Genomic DNA, 19,032 nt, shown 5'->3' with positions numbered 1-19,032 from the left:
TGTGAAGCATGTGGTTTGTTTTTGTTGCCATGGTTTGTAGCAGTAAAAGCAGAGAGAGCACAGATTCATCAACTATTGATCTCAACATTTTTCTGATGGACTCTGTTTGCCCGACAGTTTTATTGATCACTAAGATAGGAATGACTTGGAATAAATTTGGTTTGATGTTTAAAAAAAAAAAGTAGCTTTGATGTAGTTAAGCTACATGTTGCCATTTCTCTGGTGGGTAGCTTCAGTGGAGTGAAGTTTCATTTAATGTACAGTAACTGGTAGCTCCGCTCACTACATTTTACAAGTAGCTTGCTGAACACTGCATATGACACAAAGCTATTTCATGGGGTCTTGGCCTCAGCATCCTCTCCTGACTGACTGGGATGCAGGTGGACTAGACATCCCACTTTGCAGCACCCACAGAAACACACACACACACACACACACACTGTTCAGCATTCATTCAGTTGTTCCATGTATTCTTAGCCCCCCTGCCTTTATAGCACTAAACACCATCCACTTCCAAAATAGCTGGTGTGAACATGAAGGCACTGACACAGAGGCTTCATTGTGGTGGAGTGAAAGAGTGACGGGCTGCTGTGCCACCCACATCGGGAAAACCCTGAAGGTGATCCCGCCGTGTCACCTGTTCACGACACCTGGGCTTGTCACTGTTACAATATGAAGATCCACATATAAAATGCTCAATATAACTACTGTACTGTAATAATCCTGTTATCAAGAACTGGGTGACAGATGTACAATAACTTTTAGTGGATGATTTCATATATATCAGTAGGGCTGGTCGATATGACGATACATCAGTATTAGGCTACAATAATCACAAGTATTTTTTCGCATACACAATCGTGTGAGATAATCAAATTAATATTCATCCCACAGTACTGAAAGGTAATGTTTGATATGATGTCAAACAAAACAGAAATTTTCAATTAATGCCAGTTTTTAACCATTTGAAAACTACTTTTATTCCTTCATCAGCTACTTTTTTTAAATTTTTTACTTTTTTATGTTTTGAAAGTTTTATATTTATTTTTCATTTTTTGAGTTTTTGTTGACTTTATACTTTAAAAAAAAAAATCTCTCTGTTTTTTCATTTTTTTTTTTTTTTTTTTTTTTTTTAAATTTGGGATAAAGACAAAGGTATGACACTTTCCAGGAAAAAAGGCATCTTCATAGACCAAAGTAGCAATTTTTCATTACTTCTGGAAAAGTAAGGAAAATTTTATTCACAGGGTTTAAAAAAACAAACAAACAAAAAAAAAAAAAAAACGATGCATCACGATACATTTCCAGTGAAAGATGATAAATGTAAATATTATTTTTTTTATATCTGTATTGTGATCCAGTGAATGGAGTCCTATTGTCTTGTAAAATTGGCTCATTTTCTCTGAGCTATACGTATATCTGGTTGTATGTAATTTGTGGCTCGGAACAGGGATTTATGTGTGTGTTCTGTGTGTTTTGTGGGGTAAATGCACAGATCATATGCACTATTCTCCCCCCAGCATCAACCACAACCCACAATGCCACGACCCGTGCTTCAGAATTTGAACAAATACACCCCCGCCGAGCGTTGAATTCTGGGAAAGCCCTGAACGAGAGCCGTTCAGTCATTCCTCTGGCGACTGGGAATCCGTAGTGGAATGTGCTCACCTGCGTTAACAGCAGGCTGAGAGTGCAAAAGACGATGAAACCGGAGAAGCAGAGGGATGCCAGGAAATGACTAGAGTAGTTTTTTTTCTTTTCTTGCACTCTCCCCTTTTCTTACCTGCTCCTCTCCTCCTCCTCCTCCTCCTCCTCCTCTCCTCCGTATTCCCATGGCCTTATAAGCAGCCTGTTTGAAGTGGTTTTAGGTTTACCTGCTGCTGCTCTCACCACCGTTGGCTTATTGTTCTCCCTCTCTCCCTCTCTCCGCTCCTCTCTCCCCCTCCCTCGCTGTCACTCTTTCTTTAGAAAATGCTGGACGAGTGCCAGGACAGAAGGAGCTGTCAAGTCCTTGTCAACAGCCGTGTGTTTGGGACAGACCAGTGTCCTGGCAGCAGTAAATACCTCATTGTGTGGTACAAATGCAGACCTAGTAAGTCCCTCATCGCCCCATATCCTGACACGCATGTCTGTCCCTCTCTGTGCTTATCATAGGACTGACACTCTCTCCCTTCTTCTTTTTTTTTTTCTCACACACTTTCACGTTCACACCGGACGATTCACTTGCGCTTGTCAATCATCCTATTAATGTATACTCATTACAACAATAACAGACAAGACTAAATCTTTTGAGTCTTTGAGTTTTGAAGAAAGCTCCCCTCCTGAATTGGCTGAATTGACAGCGACTGACCTCCGCTGTGATTTACACACAAGCAGCACTGAGGTGTTTATATTTAATCAAACATCTGCAATTATTCTAGTTTGATTGTATAGACTCCATGCATCTAGAACAGAGTCTTAACTTTTTTTTGTATCTGATCTGACTCAAATCTTTCATCTAGTATTTCATTGCCTTTATTCTTTCAAGTTTCTGTCAATTAGGATTTATCTTTCAATACTGATAAGTGAGCTGAAAATTTTTGATGTTTTGTGAACAGTTCAACTGATGTACATTGTAAGTATCACTTGGACTGACCCAAGATCAGTAGAATAAGTTAGAAACATTGTGGTCATTTACAATAATGAAAACATTTTTCTAATTCCGCTCTGGTGAGTTTCTGGACATCATTTGAATGAATGCTAAACGACGTCAAGTTTTTATTACTTCTGCGCCAATGAAGCGCAGATAAAACAGAAGCAATTATTGTTACAATATCTAAAACACAGTGTCTGCTGTCGGACACATTGATCCAAACCAGTGGTTTGAGATGTTTCTTGATATTATTTTAGTGAATCTGTAGTCTTAATAATTTGAGGACAGAGTGGCCTTTAATTTAACATATTTTGGAAGAGCTTATTAGCTTCATATTGTCCGTATTATGACTGAAAATCAATTGCAAAGTGGACCAGTCTCTGATCTCTTTTTTACATCACCCTACTTGAGGCAAAACTGTTAATAAACATGTTTTTCCATACTATAGAGCCGTACTTTATGCTTTCCCCTCTGGGATCAATGAAGTATGTCTGACTCTGATTCTGATTTTGGTTCGGTGTCACATACATATTTGCCGGTTGTAATACCTCGTTGAAGCTACATCACACTTAGACTGAGTGAAACATTCAAACCCAAGATGCCATTGTTTTCTGGCTGCAGCATTATATTAAACAGATGTCTAGATGTCTGATGCATCATTTTATGCACATTTTTGTGCAATACAGCAGGACGGATTTAATATCCTGGAAATCTTGGGATCTCCACCAGGATTTAAAATAAAGTTATGTGGGATTGAACAAAGCTCGGCTGAACAGCAACGACAAACCCACATGTGGGAGCGGCAGAGTTGAATTTAATACTCTGTTAAACAACTACATTAAGAATAAAGAGCCTGCAGCATTGCTGTATTTCCTTTGTCTTCAATAGTGTTTGACATTGTCATTGCAGCCATTATACTTTACTTTCTTCGTGCAGTTTAAAATAATTACACACTGATGGAGTGACTCACATCAACAATGGAGGGAAACCACAGCAGCGCAGTAATCCCACCCAGAGTGTGGTTTCCATTCACAGCTCAGTGCTGCGCTGATCTGTGTAGCGATTCACACTAGAGTGACCAGGAGTGGGCATTAGTCCACCGCTGCCCCCCGCCTCCATTTTCACAGGATCCCAGGGCCAATCAACAGCCCTTTGTTCACTGTCACTTAACCAATGACTTCTCAGGGTAAGAGAGAAAAGCCGCATGGGGTGTTAGTGAGGTGCAACGGGCAGGTGTCACTGCCTCTGAAAGGAGAGGTGGATGGAGCGAATGGAGGATAGAGGAAGTGAAGGAGAAAGGGAGTGAGAGCGAGATTGAATCCATCACCACGAGCAACAACAAACCAGTCCGGACCCCCCACCCCCACCCCCCGATCTACATTCCTGTTCCACTCCCCACATGGATGTAAGAGGCTGCTGTTGTTGCTGTGTTTTTATTTGCCGGCCAGTGGAGCTGCTCTGGCTGTCACAGGTCACTGTGGCTGGATGTGTGTGAGGAATGCCTTTGCATGGCTCTACTTGTCCACTGAGCAGCACGGCTTCTCTTCCTGCACATTCACTCTGAACAGAAGCTGTTGTACTCTTATTAAATCTGCTCTGCGGAAGTTCAGCTCATTTAATAGCTGCTCGCAAATTCTTTTACTACCTCAAAGGAAGATTTCTCTATTGATTCAGTGATCCAATTAACCTTTTGCTACTGATACATTTTTTTATTCATTACGGTAACAAGTTAATAAACCTGTCTGACCTTGAACATCGTCTACTTCATGCAGCATTTTTTTCTCATGCAGCTGCCAGTTTCTGTCTGTATGTGAAATCCTATGGGAAGCAGCGGTTAAACACTCAGAAAGCAGCTGCTCTAAAAAAAGACAACCAAAAAGCACTGCTGCCAGTTTTTTTTTTCTTTCTTTTTCCCATTTTTGGAAAAAGGTTCCACTTGGAAAAGTGGTCAGTAATGCCAACGCCACGCTTTTTTATCAGCAAACCAATCACAGCATGAATCAAGAGAACTGGATTCAAAGCTCTTCTTCTTCTAGAAAAAGACGTTTGAAGCAGAGAGGGAAAAATTGCCACATGTGAACACGGCCTGAAATGGTCAGAATTTGTCATTTTATGTCTGAATATGTTGAATTTTCAGTTGCATAGAAATGAGGAAACACAACTTTTACTTGGGGTATTAGTTATTAGATCCCTTAATGCTTTAAATTGTATAACAGTTGCACAAACAGAACCGTTTTTCCCCACAATAGGCAAACACCTTTTTTTTTGCTTTTTGTTTCTCATAGCCTCTCTTTCCCTTTCTCTCTCTCTCTCTCTCTCACTCTCTCTCTCTCTCTGTGTGTCTGTCCTCTTCCAGACGAGTATAAGAGTAAGGTGGCGTGCGAGGAGGAGAGGATGAAGCTGAGCTGTAAACGCGGCATGCAGATCGCGGTTTACTCCGCCATGTTTGGCCGAACTCAGCAGGGCACCCTGGAGTGTCCGCTGCACCACAGGAGAGCTCCATCAGTAGGTGAGGCACTTTTGTCTTTCTCATGTGGGGAAGCAAAGGGGCAGCCGAGTGGGTAAAAAGTGAGATATCCTTGAGCAAAACAATGTGTTCCTTTAGTCTGATGTCGCTCTGGAGTGGACAAGTGGAGAGAACTCCCACTTAGTATCAATAGTGAAATGTGTTTGAATTATTACTCTCCACTAGTTACCCTCAGTTTGTCGTCTTTCTATAAAAGTTTCAGGCCAAAGTGAGAGATCAGTGCACTTTGATTGGCAGAATTTATAATTGCTGCACTGATGCAGTGAATGAATCATTACATGCCTGATGGCAATGCGGTTTAGGTTTACATGATATGCTGTATAATGAGTCTGTCTGTCTGCCCCCTAATATAAATATCTTATATATGTATAGTACTGTCATAAATATTCATGACCTGGAGTGTGCACCTTCAGGTTTCTGTGGGCTGTTTTTTCTGCCAGTGATCATCATGTATCAAGCAAAAAAAAATAAACAAAAACATCATGGTTGAGTTCATTTGTAAGGACTCAACTCAAAACAGACAAGCGGATCCTCGAGGCTTGTAATTCCCGTCGAACCTCCTCCTCCTGTTTTCTCTCTGACTTAGGTAATGTTGCCCCAAGATGCTGGCAGTTTCCTCCACCTCTTCCTGGCCTCAGAGCCTCCGGAGCAACATTAGCCCGCCACGCCCGTCCTTTAGTTGTAGAGCAGGAATCGGTCATTACAAGCTGCTAATGACGTCTGCTGTTCGGGCTGGTTCACACACACCGACCCGCTCAGGTTACTGATGACCGGTTTGGCCATTAGAGCCAAATTTACATTTTCATTTACAGTTGTTAAGGACGGTATGAAAGGATAATGAGAAATCAAATACACACCTAAGTGTACAGACACACACATGTACACACACACACACACACACACATACACACACATGGCCAGGGGAATAAGGGTGGAATGTAGATCAGATGTCTCTGTCATCCAAAGCACAGAATTTGGCTTGTAGCAAAGGGAAAGTGTTGAGTTCCCTCTTGCTGTGTATCGTGTGTGTGTGTGTGTTTGTGTGTGAGAGAAAGAGAGATTGGGTGAGAGAGTGTGTGTGTGTGTGTGTGATATACAGATACGCTCTCACCCTTGTTTTGAGGGACATTAACAACAAGCCTGGATCTATGACAGGTATTCATATGAGCACAGCCGCCGCGCCGGCTTTGGCCTTTTGGCTGCCCGCTCATTTGGTTTTGTGGTCTGCGGTGCCTTTGAAGCGTTAATGTATAGAGGGAAATGGATCCTTAGGTTTGCTTTTCCTGGAAATGAGTAGCCCAAGCAGGTGTAAGTGAAGTACTGTGCATGTGTGTGTGTGTGTGTGTTAGTTCCAGATAAAGCTCGTGTGAAACAGTAAAGGAGTAAAGGAGGGCTAAATACCATTCACAGTTCAAACAATGCACTAAAGACATGCCTCCAAGTGTGTATGAGTGTGTGTGTGTGTGTGTGTGTGTTCTTTGTGCGACCGAGATGTCAGAACAAGAGACAGATATAAAGAATGGCTTTGTGCAAATGGATGTGTGTCTCTCTATTTGTATGTGTGTGTGTGTTACTGTAGGCTTTGCAGGGACCCTGGCCAGCGTCACCCCTCCACATGCAGGTGGATGAGGAATGTGCGACAGGTCGGTGTACAGCGGGTGAGACAGGAATGGCGCGGTATCCGGTTTCTGACTCGGGATTAAATACAGTAGCTGCGTTCTCCCACCGCCGACGGAAAACCGAGCCTTTTGTTGCCGTTTCACAAAAGCCAGATTAGAGCGGGGCAGAAGCAGCGCTTAGCCTCCAACCACCTGATATCCCGGCGTGCATTCATTCATTCATTCATTCATTCATTCATTCACGTCAACACCGTGTTGTTCCCCTTCACTCATTACGTGTTTATCTCACACACACACACACACCTCCACCACCCACAATCACCCCTCCAGGCGGCTCCAGACACTCTCTCTGGATTTTCCCCGTCAGCCAAGCCTTTGATGTGGCTCCTGTGTCACCGGGAGCAGGAAGTGAGGCGGTCTTGAGTGACGGCTCATGTGAACACTCTTAATTATCTTTAAACAACCCCTCCTTGCCTCTTTTTGTGCCCCCCTGGTCAGAGTGATGGTGTTCGGGTGCGTCTTGATGTCCGTGCCTGTGGAAATGCTGTAGCGCAGGCGTGACGATCGAGTTACGTGTTTGTTTTTGGTAGCTTTTTTTTTTTTTTTTTTAAAGGGTGTTTGAATGTGCCGGCCAGGTGGGTTCTGGTAATCTCTCCGGCCCATGCCCAGCCTGGACACAGCACCGGTGCATGAGTGTGAGCTCAGCACCTGAACTCACACAGCGACCTGCACCTGCCCAGGTGATCTGTGTATGGCATCAGGTGGAGGGAGATTATAGCGCACAGCAGCAGGGATTTGCTTGTACACTCGTTTTTTTGATCTTCCCTGCAGAGAGCTACCTGGCATGCTCTGTTTCCATGGTGGGAATTTAACATCAGCCACCTGCTAAATAGACTTTTTTTTTGTCAGCTGTTCTAAAATTCATGTTTAGCTTGTCAGTTTTTCTCTTTTAATTACTGCTGTGAGGTTCACTAGGATAGTGGACTTATAGTACAGGGCTTTGGTTCAGCTTAATGGAACTCATTTAACATTTGTGTTCTATAAGTTCGGTTCTTCTGGTCGGGTGTCAATGTGTTATTTGAACTCAGGTGTGGATTATTTAGGCCGGTTTGAGGGATCAGAGTCCATTTTTCCTGAGTGCTCGGTATGTGTAATCATGTATAACAGCAGATTTTGAATTCAAGTGTGCACCAAACAAGCACCTTTAAGATCTTTTGGATTATGCATCATGCAAGCCATGGTATGGTTTGGTGTGGCATGAAAACAGTCCAGTCACCTTATATCTTTTTCTTTTTCTTTTTTTTTTATGGTCTTGAATCCACTTACAAATCTGATGTTGATCCCTCAATGTAACCAGGGTTCAGAAGATTTTATTTTGTATTGTAAAAAAAAACAAAAAAAAAACATTCTTGAGGTTGAGATTCCTAAGTGTGAAAATCTTAGGAATTACTTAATTAAATCTTGGCAGTTCAGGTGTGAAATCAATCAAACACAGATAAATTAAATTCCTTTAGTACATTCATGATGCTATTTTTGAGATTTTGCTCACACTGTTCACTTTGCAGGCTCAAAACATCTAATTTATTCACACATTTGTTGAGTTATTAGATACTTGTCTAACCTAACTTTATATTCTGCCACTGGATTTGTTTCCCCTGCAAGTGTAGAGAAGCCAGATCCACAAGTTGAACCATTTTATTTCCTCCAGGTCGATCATATATATCTGTCCCCCTGAAGGTAAAACATCTTCTCATTGTAAAATCGGTGACCATGCAAACACATTGATAGTGAAAACAGTCTTCACTAACCTGTGATGTAAACTCCAAATCCGAATAATACATGTCACAATTAAAAGATGGAGCTGGCAACTCCCACCCATCTTTTCTGACATGTCTCACTTTGTGCAATTATTTTGTACTTTTTTTTTTTTTTTTCATAATTATATTCCCTCCCCCTTGGCTCATTTGCTAGTATATGAAACTCACCTGTACCTAAACAAAAATGCAGCAGTGTAATAATAACCTGTAGGCGAATTCATACCAAAACTCAAGTGAACCAGGTCTGAAAACACCCCCAGACACATCGTCTGAGTCTACCAGCCTATTGTTGTTCTTGGCTGGTCTCAGCAGCCGTGGAGAAGTAGAACTGAGAGACGTGAGCGCACACACAGGCATGTTGTGCACACAGGCAGGCCCTCTTTGATCTCTGCTGCTCCTCGGTGTCGGGGCGGGGTGGGAGCGGCGGAGTTGGACAGGTCTTGGCAGTGACGGAGGATCCTCAAAGCGAGGGGGCCAAGTTCAGCCCTCCTCTCTCATCTGCCCCATTACCATCACACACACCTCTTGACATCTAAATAGCCGTCCGCGCTTGGCATGTGGGTCTCTCTCTGTTTTTTTTTCATGAAGGCTATTGCACTTTCGGTTAGGAGCGTTTGCCTCATGTAAGGCGGACAACAAGATATTTCGAGCTGTGAAGAAAACGGTATAGCCTCGGATATTTAAATGCCACTTGGTCATCTGCAGAATGCACCGGGAAGCAGCTGCGGTTCAAATTTAACATTTGCCTTTCGGGAGCCCGCTACAGTTGTTGGGAAATAAAGCTGCTCCGCTGTAACTCTATCTGAATATCTCGCCGACTTTGATGCGCACGGAGTAGATAACTAGCTGGGTGTGTTGTTTTGAGAGCTGCAGATCAGATAAGATAGATTCTGTTCTGTGTGTTTGACCGCTGTCGCTTTATTTCTGGGGTTGTATTAATGAAACCCGGCTGCAGGCTTCTGCTCATGTAGCGGTGGGTGATGGGATGGCCTTCGTTCAGAGAGTGTGAACCCACGAGGAGCATCGAGCGTCTGTAACATCTAGGCGGGAGATATGTGTGTTTCTCAAGATAAAGCCGCAAATATTTTTGCTGCGGCTGCTCCACTAGAGCGCAAGAGCTGCTGCCTGGATATATTTTCCTCAGATAGATTTTCCATAGTTAGATTTCTGCAAGCTTTTGCAAAAATATCCATCTTAATAGCTCATTTAATCTAATATTTTATATTAAAATCTGAGCAAGTGAGATGCGATAATCCCACTTGTTTTCAAGTAAACATCTGTTAAAACATGTCAGAATAAGGCAGATCAGCCTACAAATATCAAGAAAATTACTCTTTATTCAAAACAGTCATGGAAACAAGTGGAGTAATTTTATCCGACTGGCAGATTTTTTCATTTGTCTCAAGAAAAAACAAAATGTCTGAGTATAAGATTAAATGACTTGTTAAAATGACGTTTTGGCAATGAGGTTAAAGGTGTCAAAACCTCGAAATTTTGTTGTGGGTAGTACACGGTGTTTAGGGCCCAAAGGAGCATTTTCATACCTCAGTGCCTTTGACTCAAGAAATAACCTGATATCAGTTTACACACACAGCTGACGATCTATTTGTGTTCGTGCACGTGCACGTCTTCATGTGCAAGCATGTGCGTTTGTGCTTTAAGATTGCACGCCAGTCCATAACGGAGAGCTAAATCACTATAGCAGTGTTGTCTGTGGAAATGCTTAATGTCTTAAAATGTAACTCAGGTGAAGTGAATAATGAATTCAAAATGTATCAAATTCACCGACGGCATTTGCAGACAGTGTTTTGTGGCGTGCCTTCATCCCTTCACGGCATCTTTCCAGTTTTCTATTATGCAAACACTTTTAATCCCATAACAATGACTTTAGCCTCCCTATCAAATGATGCCTATCAGAGATGACTCACGCAGGAGAGAGGAGGTGATGAGCGCTTTCCGCCAGGTTATCTGCCCATTGTGTCGAGAATTCCAGGAAAGGTGTGTGGGTGGACTCCTGCAGGATCGCTGGGAGGGTCACTGCAAGAATTTTCTGGGAAAGGTGTGTATGTGTGTGTGCATGTGTGTGTGCTTGTGCATCTGCATTTGTGTCGATGGATGTGTGCTCAGAGGGGTGTATTGAAGTTCAGGGTCAGAGACAATAGCACTGTCCTATAAAACTGACATGAGTTTGGCCCACCCAAAGACCCACACGCATACACACATACACACTTACACACACAGCGTTGGCAGAGCCCCCGGTCACACAATACACAGGAACTATGATTGTTACATTATTAGATTATAAAACAATGGCATCAGTTTCAAGTCTCTAAGTTGGGCTTGGGAAAGATTTCTGTCTGGTTCATTGTAAAGACCAGGGGTGTGGATAACCTGCAGCCGCATTACTTTCCCCGTACACAATCACAGATCGGACAGATATGCTCTCATTTGCATTACATCCTGTAGCTTATTTAATCTTTTGGTTGGCGTAATATCAATCACAACATTCCCTGTGTCTTTTGCTGCCCTCATATCATCATATCGTCAAGAAAGTGGTAAATACGACTCGTAAAATTTGAATTTAATACCGCAGGCTCTGGCTTTGTGAAAGAAATATTTTGTGTGATATTATTTAGACCGCTCTTGCTGGTGAAAGGTTTAGAACATATGTTGAAGTTCAATATCGGCCGCACTCTGGAAGAAAAAATATGTTCTTCTATAATTTATTTTGCACCATTTCAACAAATAAATAAGAGATGAACATATTTTCCTTGAGTGTGAGTGCTGGAGCCTCAGCACCGGTTTGAATCAGAAGAAGTTTGTCTGTGGGTGAGCACGTTGGTTCTAAAACAGTGTTAGAATATTAATTGGCCTTACATAATCATTTTATAATGTATTGCTTAAGTAATCGAATAGAGTAAAGGAGTAAAGGAACTATTTACCTTTCTCAGAGGGCAGCAAGAAAAGTAATTTGTCACTTTTAAGAGCAGAAGTGTTGTCTAGTTTACTACTTCTTTTTCTCAGTAACTACAGAAGTGGAAAATGCGATGCCAATGCTGGTCCAAGCAAACACAGAAAGTTAGATGCTTGACAGGTTTGATGTGACAAAGACAAAAAAAAAAAAAAAAAAAAGCAAAGCTAACCTTATAGAGGTGCTACTGGTACAGGGAAGCAGCACATCAGCTCAAGTTACAAGTGCATGGAGACAGAGAAACAAACACACACAGCGAGCGAGAGAGAGAGACAGACAGAGAGAGAGAGAGAGAGACTATTTTGAGTTGGAAAAAAAAACAATCAGACACTTGGCTTTATTCTAAATCACACAATACCTGCCATGCTATTGGAGTAGAGCGTGATTCAGCCTCGCTCTGCTAGGTGATACGCAGGACGCCCCCTCCCTTGACGATGTCCCATTGTTGCATCATTCGTCACATTTTCCCTCCACTGTTTCTTGTGAAACGTTGCGCTTAAAGCAGTTATTTTTTACGGCAATACACCAGAGTGGATTCAACAAGAGCCGGCACGGTCAAGCGGTTGGCTCGCCTTACATTTCAGCAGAACGTCAAACTGCAGTTAAGATGTAGAAATGATGAATCCGCCCTTCCACAACCCAGCTAACATCAGAATACTCAAAATGGCATGATCTGAGTATTGCTTAGTCTGATTATGACCTGATTCATGTTAATCAGAAAATGCTGCTTACGTGGACACACTAATAGTTTTTCTCAGCCTGGATGTGCCCTATTTTGTTTATGTCGCAGGGATCAGTGGCCTAAAGCCATGGGTCATTTCAAGGAAAGTCGTATCTCCCAGAGTGTTCAGTGTCCTTATTTTTTGCCCCCCTGCATCTGACCCCAGTTCACTTTTTCCACTGTGATCAGTCATCAGTGAGAATAAGTATATGTGGGTGGGTGGTGGATGTCCAGGAAACTCCTCCCTCTTCCTCAAATGCTGCTTCTCTTGACTGTGGACCTTCTCCTCTGACTAAAGGCTGGCTGTTGTGAGGAGCACAGAGGCTGGGTGTGGAGGCTTAAGGCCTAGAAGGGGGGGGGGGGTGCTGAGGGTAAAGGTTATAGGTAACGGGTTATTCATGCCTCTTTCTCCCCATGAATGTGTGTACTTGTGTTTGAATGTGTGCTAGAGAGGGCTGCTCCATGCTTGTCCGTCTGTATTAAAGCCGCTAATGAGAGCTACAAGGTCAGACCCTGAGGAATGCTCTTATAGACCTCGTGGAAATGCTGTGTGTGTGTGTGTGTGTGTGTGACTGTGCGTCTCTATCCTCTTGTCTCTGTAAGTCTCTATCTGTGTCCCAGCCTCCATCCCACCCCTGGCCCCACCCTCCCTCCCTCCCTCCGTCCCTGGGCCCCCTGCTCAGCTAATCACCCAAACAGGGAATCAAAGCTTCGGCTAATGTGGGGCCTGTCTGTCAGTGGGCTCCGTTGTCAGGGAGGAAGGTTTTCGGCGTGGCACAAGACAAGCCCTCTGGGAATGAAAAAGAGAGCGAGGGAGAGCAAAGTGAAGTGATAGACCAGGCAGGCAATATGCTGAACACACCCTCACACACACACTGATGGATATGCACATGTGGTATAGGAACACGTTTACCTCAAAAGAGGACTAGCTGTGGAAATGGTGAAGGTGAAAAAAAAAAAAAAAAAAAAAAAACGAGGAGGATGAAGTTGATGCAATTTCTGTGCAACTCCAATAGTGGAAGGCGCTTTCTCCTTTAATGTTGGTCTTTCATCGCTGATTTCAAAATTAAAGTTCCTTCAGTATGCATGTCTCTTTGTGATAAAAATGGCTTTCCATACACAAGCAGACATATTTTACTAGATGATCTGATGATCCCTTTGTGATCACATGTTTTTCAGAGATGTTTTTGCACTGGCTTGTTGCACATCCATTCAAAACTTTATGAAATACTATTTTATTTTATACATTTGTTCTACTTTTTCAGGTAGTAACCCTTTCAAACCTGAGCAAAGTCACTCGAAGTCTTTCAGAAACATGGGAATAACGTGACAAACAAATTAGCACGAAATTAGTAAAACTTTACAAGAAAATTACCAAATGACCAGAAAAATATCTAAGAATCAGTTAACGAAAACAAAAAAAAATCTAAAAAAAAATCTAAAAATTATCAACACAAGAAAAAAGAAAGAAAACTATTCCTAATTATTATGAATATATATTTAAAAGAAAAATCACAAGAATCTTTTTTTTTTTCAAAATTACAACAAAATGACTACAAAATCCCCCTCAAATTGAAAAAGAAAAAGAAATAAAATGAATTCAAGAGGGTGAAATAAAACCAAAATAAAAGAAGTCTACCAAAATAGCAATGCAGTCTGTGCTTGATTCCTACAAGTTTATTACTTATTTATTTACTTACCTACTTAATGTATTTTATTTTATTTTATTTTGTAGCATCTAATAACCCTTGGAATGTGGCATCCCCAAAACACACTGTGGCCCTCACTGTATCAGGGAATCCACACTTATTAGACACTGCTGGTTTTAATTTGGCCGAAGCGTGGAGACCAGGCTGGTGTTTCAGGGCGACAGTGGGAACCGCCTAACCTTTGAGGTGTCTGACTTGTTATCCGGTTACACTCCACCGGTTCCCACAGGCCTCCACCTCGCTACATCCTGGTTGGGAATTCCAGTGTGGTGGCTCCAGCTGGGAGCACCGGGCGATGTCCGGCTGCTCCTCCGGACCGCGTCCAAACGGATAGACCCTGATTCAGGTTCCCGCCGTGGAAGAGTTAGTCGCTATGCATCAACAGGACCTGGACGCACATGAACTTCACTCCCAGATTTGATTAAAACATGATCACTGAAATTTAAAGTGTGACTCTCACTCGGTTACGTTTGACTAAAATCCAATAAAGCTAGTTTTGCGGTCATTCAGAGAATTCTCTATGTTGATGCTGTGCATGATCAGTAGGTTGACCTCTTTCACTTCCTGAGTGGGACATTTACCCCATTTACCCTTTGACCCCCGGCCATAATTCGTTCTGGACAGTTGACGGATGAGCCGAGCCTTAACCAGCCTCTCCTCTCTCTTTCTGATCTCTCTCTGGGGCCCAACGGGGATGACAGTGAGAGAGTCCAGTGTCCGTTTTCAAAGGCCCCTCTCCTTGTGTTGTTTTTAGGGGTTAGATGGACCGTGAGGGACCCACGAGGCGTCCATGTGGAACCCAGGCCCATCCGCATTCCCATAAGGCTCGGCGGGGGCTCGTTTCTACCCCGAGACGGCCAGCTAGATGCAGCCAGTGCTCCCCACATGTCTCACTGTGGCCCCACAGAAGCGAAACATATTTCTTTTTCCATTCCCCCTAGGGTTGCACAATTAATCACGTATAATTGCATACCATAGCTTTGGTTTCCACAGTTAATAAGGTTGATTAATAATGTTAAAAAAAAAATCACATAGGCTCTTGTTCCCAAAATTATCAAGACAAATGAGCATGAATAATACATTATGATCACAAATGAATAGTGATTATTATTTTACCCATAATCAGGCAGCCCCACATCAAACTACCATCTATGTACATTTTATCATCTGGATATCAGGATTCATATTAGCAATATAATGCCTGTCTGGCCTCTAAGTGGTCGTTAAAATGTCATTTGTTAAAGCACGGGCGTCCAAAATCGTGTTTAGGAGCTCTTAAATGTCCAACTGTGAGGGTGCAGGGGGGTCAGCAGATCATCTTCTACAGTCATTATAAATCTGAGAGACGGAGGGAAACAGCGAGAAGAAAGGGAGGGAAGAGAGGAGCCTCATCTGTCCGTCCGTGCTCCCCCGAGGATCAGAAGAGAGGAGGGACGCTGGAGGAGCTGACAGGTTTTTTACCGATGATGTATGAGAGCCCCATCCGTCACTGTCTGATACACACACACACACACACACACACACACACACACACACACACACAGATATTGGATCAGGTATCCCTTGGACAATATGAGGCCCCAGTAGGGTTTCCATGTGGGACTGGTGTGGACAGTGGCTCCACCGAGGGAGCCTTTTGTGGGAAAGAGCGTCTGGGCGCTGTCCCTTGGCTCTCCTCTGAAGCTGTGTGTGTGTGTATGTGTGTGTGTGACCCTCTCTTGCGGCTGACAGAGACTCATGTAGCCTTTTGTGTCTCAAGTGCTACTTGTCCATCAAACGCTCAGTCACAAGGGAGCAAGGTGGCATGGACAGATATCTTCAGTTTCTCTCTGCACATGTGAAGACTCATTTACCGGCTGGATTATATTTATATTGTACATCTTTGTGGAGCTTGGTGCAGTCTGAGGTCTCAAGGCTCATATTTGTTTGTGAATCCAAACTGAGTTAAGGAAAAAAGTCTTCTGGCACAAAAGAGCTTGAAACTGAAAGACTTGATCACGTTTAGTAAAATAGAAATCGGTGCATCTATGGAACGTGACTCGACTGGAAGCTGTCCACGTGTTTTCACGAGATGCTTGTCATTCTTTACATTGCTGTTCCCATACCTCACCATCTTCACCACCTTATACTCTTTACATTTTTTCCCTTCCTCTCCTGTTAATGGCTTTACTTTACCTGATATATGTTGTGTGCGGCTGTCATGTCTGTAACTTCTTGCTGCTGTCTTGGCCATGAGATATTGAAATGAGATATTGAATTCCAGTGGGAAATAGCTGGTGTCAAAAAAGTTAAATAAGAAAAAAAAATAATGATAAATGACTAAGAGTTGCTTTTTACTTGTCATTCAGTCGTGTTTATATCTGTTGTGATTGAAGGAGTTACATTCCATGAGCGCCTCCAGCTACAGTGCATGAATTTGCACATTATAACTCAAATATTATCACTCCACCTCATCAGTAAATGAACGATGTATGGGATGAAGCAAGTGAAGATGGTTATGCAACCAAAATATAACCATTAGACTGCTAGCCAAAGCATCTATCATTGTTTAAAATTATATACTGGTAAAATAAAAACAAATATGAATGTATATTTTGGCATCAGTGGCCTTTTTTGTATGTTATCACCTAAACACTAATCCTGTATTGAAAGATGTCATTAAAAGCAGCATGTATTATTTGGCATTTGTCCATACTGGCTTTTAAGTATTTATACAGTCACTTTAAACACATCCGCCTTTCTCTGTGTGTGTCTCCGTGTCTCCGTCAGACTGCCAGTCGGGTGTGGCTCTGCAGGTTTTGACCGCCCGCTGCCAGGGGAAGAAGAGCTGCCTGGTCCGAGCCTCCACCAGGGACTTCGGAGACCCCTGCTACTCCGGCACCAGGAAGTACCTCAGCGTCATCTACACCTGTGGTGAGTCCAGACGCACCGAGCAGTTCATTAAAGCAGCACTAGGGGGCGGCGTTCTCCAGCGGATCCGACTGACTGCATCTTGCACATGATGGTGTAGCTTGATGATTCAGAATCAGCTCTATGATATTGTGCAGGGAGAAATTTGTTTTGTAATCGTAGATGAGTGAGGGAGGTTGAGGAGGACAAGGAGGAGGAAGGACGATGATGATGATGATGATGATGATGGTGATTACAATAACTGTGCACATGTTTAGTTTGGCAGCATTAGTCTGCTGCACAGGGCGATGCAGGACTCACACGTCTTAAGGCCCAGTGTCATCACTCTACTGCTATCTCTGCTTATTTATCTTTTTTGTCTTTACGGGAGAAAGATGGGCTTGGTTTTTATCTGCTCCCCACACTGACCTGTCAGGATTATAAGTCATTAACCACACACTCACAAACACACATGCACACACACACACACACACACACACACACACAGGCTGTCCAGACGCCTCCAGCACCAGGAATCAATCCATCAGCACCACGGCCTGCAGCCTCTCAGACCCATGAAACCACCGGCGGTAATTTCCAGACAAAAACTACCATTGCGCTTAATTTTTTTAGATCAGATTTTCAGATTCGGATTTCACGAAGTCACGTGTGGCCGCACTTGGCCTGGAAATCATTTTTATCTGTCTGTTACCGCCGTATTCATCTTAAGTCTCCACACTTCTGCACTGCTTTTTTTCCATCGGTTATATATACAGTGTGGCGATCTTGCACCCAGACTACATATAATTATGATTGCAGTGTGAATCTGACCACTTCCACGTCTGGTTTTGAAGCTCTAATAGCGATATAAATGAGGGCAAAAAATTCTATGCATCCAGACTTAAATGTGGTTTGTTTGAATGAAAAAAATCAGTAAAATCGAACCTAACCGAAATCACTCACACACATACACACGCGATGAGCCGGCGTTAGCCCTTTGCACTGTGCTGTGTCATTGTCTGACTGCCATCCGTCCATTCTCTATCTCAATAACAACAGGCCGGCGCAGACAGAAGACCCGCCGCGGTCCTAACAGGCCGTGCAGCGGTGTTTATGGAGTCGTTTGGCTTGAATCTCTGTCTGACCTCCCTTATCTGTCACTGATAACCACAGCACGCCCTCCCAACAGCTCTGGTGTTGTTTGGAGCTGGTGAATGTGTGTGTGTGTGTGTGGTTGTGGAGGAAGGGGCCTGGCATGCAGGATCAGCGCAGGGAAGAAAAGGATATGGGACGGTGTAACGTGCAGCAGAGAGGTGTTGCGATGTGCGTGTTGGAAGGGGGGGCGGGAGATGTGTTTTAGGGTTGCGGTGGGAGGTGAGAGGGCCGAGAGCGAGCAAATCAGTCAAACTGCTGCAGACATGAAGTCACTGGTTGCTCCAGGCTCCGGCAAAGTGGTAATTTTGGGGATCCTCTTTCATTGGTGGTTCCGTGCATGTGTGCGTCTGTGTGTTTGACCCCGTTTGTGTTGGAGTATGGGGTGGAGGATGTCTGTCTGCACATGATTGCTTGCATTTATGTGAGTGCGGGTGCCTGTGTGTAATCGTGTGTATGGTGGCCAGTGTAAAGTTTTGTTCCAGAATTAGATATCCGCCCTGTGAGTGAAGGCTGCTCTTAGAAAACGACTGATAACACAAAACTTAAACAAGCAGCGGTACTTTTTGAAGGATAGTAGATGATCGGTGGATAAAACAATATTGCTTTCATGAACCTATTTATATTGTAGGGTTTCCTCAACCCTGCCCGTCACATCAGTGCGTTCATCAGCTTTGTTCAAACCCACAAGAACTTTATTTTAAATTCTAGTCGAGATCTCAAGGTTTCCAAAGATACCAAATGTCCTGCTGAATTACAGAGAAATGTCTGTAAAATGATGCACAAGACATGTAGTTATTTTATATTTGATGCAATGCTGTAGCCATATAAACTAAGGCGCTGAATATTTCACTCAGTACAAGCGAGATGTAGCGAGATGTAGGAGAAATATTTTTTTCTAACTTAGAAGCTACTTAAGGGGAAATTTAAAGTCAGAGTTCATGGGTGTTTTGAAAAGGAATGTGTGTGTGTGTGTGTGTGCATGTATGTCAGTG

The 19,032-nt window shown here is 43.1% G+C and overlaps 1 protein-coding gene across 1 annotated transcript in view; it reads left to right on the top strand.

The window, feature by feature from the left end:
- eva1aa (eva-1 homolog A, regulator of programmed cell death a) overlaps nt 1–19,032 on the top strand; it is an 88,264-nt gene that overhangs the window by 25,762 nt on the left and 43,470 nt on the right. Inside the window, exons 3-5 of the mRNA XM_030046520.1 lie at nt 1,969–2,092; nt 4,989–5,141; nt 16,766–16,909. Of these exons, the coding sequence (XP_029902380.1) occupies nt 1,969–2,092; nt 4,989–5,141; nt 16,766–16,909 (421 nt within the window). The remainder of the gene's footprint in view (nt 1–1,968; nt 2,093–4,988; nt 5,142–16,765; nt 16,910–19,032) is intronic.

The sequence above is a fragment of the Myripristis murdjan genome, chromosome 24, assembly GCF_902150065.1.
Source record: "Myripristis murdjan chromosome 24, fMyrMur1.1, whole genome shotgun sequence".
NCBI lineage: Eukaryota > Metazoa > Chordata > Actinopteri > Holocentriformes > Holocentridae > Myripristis > Myripristis murdjan.
This window is presented reverse-complemented; position numbering and strand designations above follow the sequence as displayed.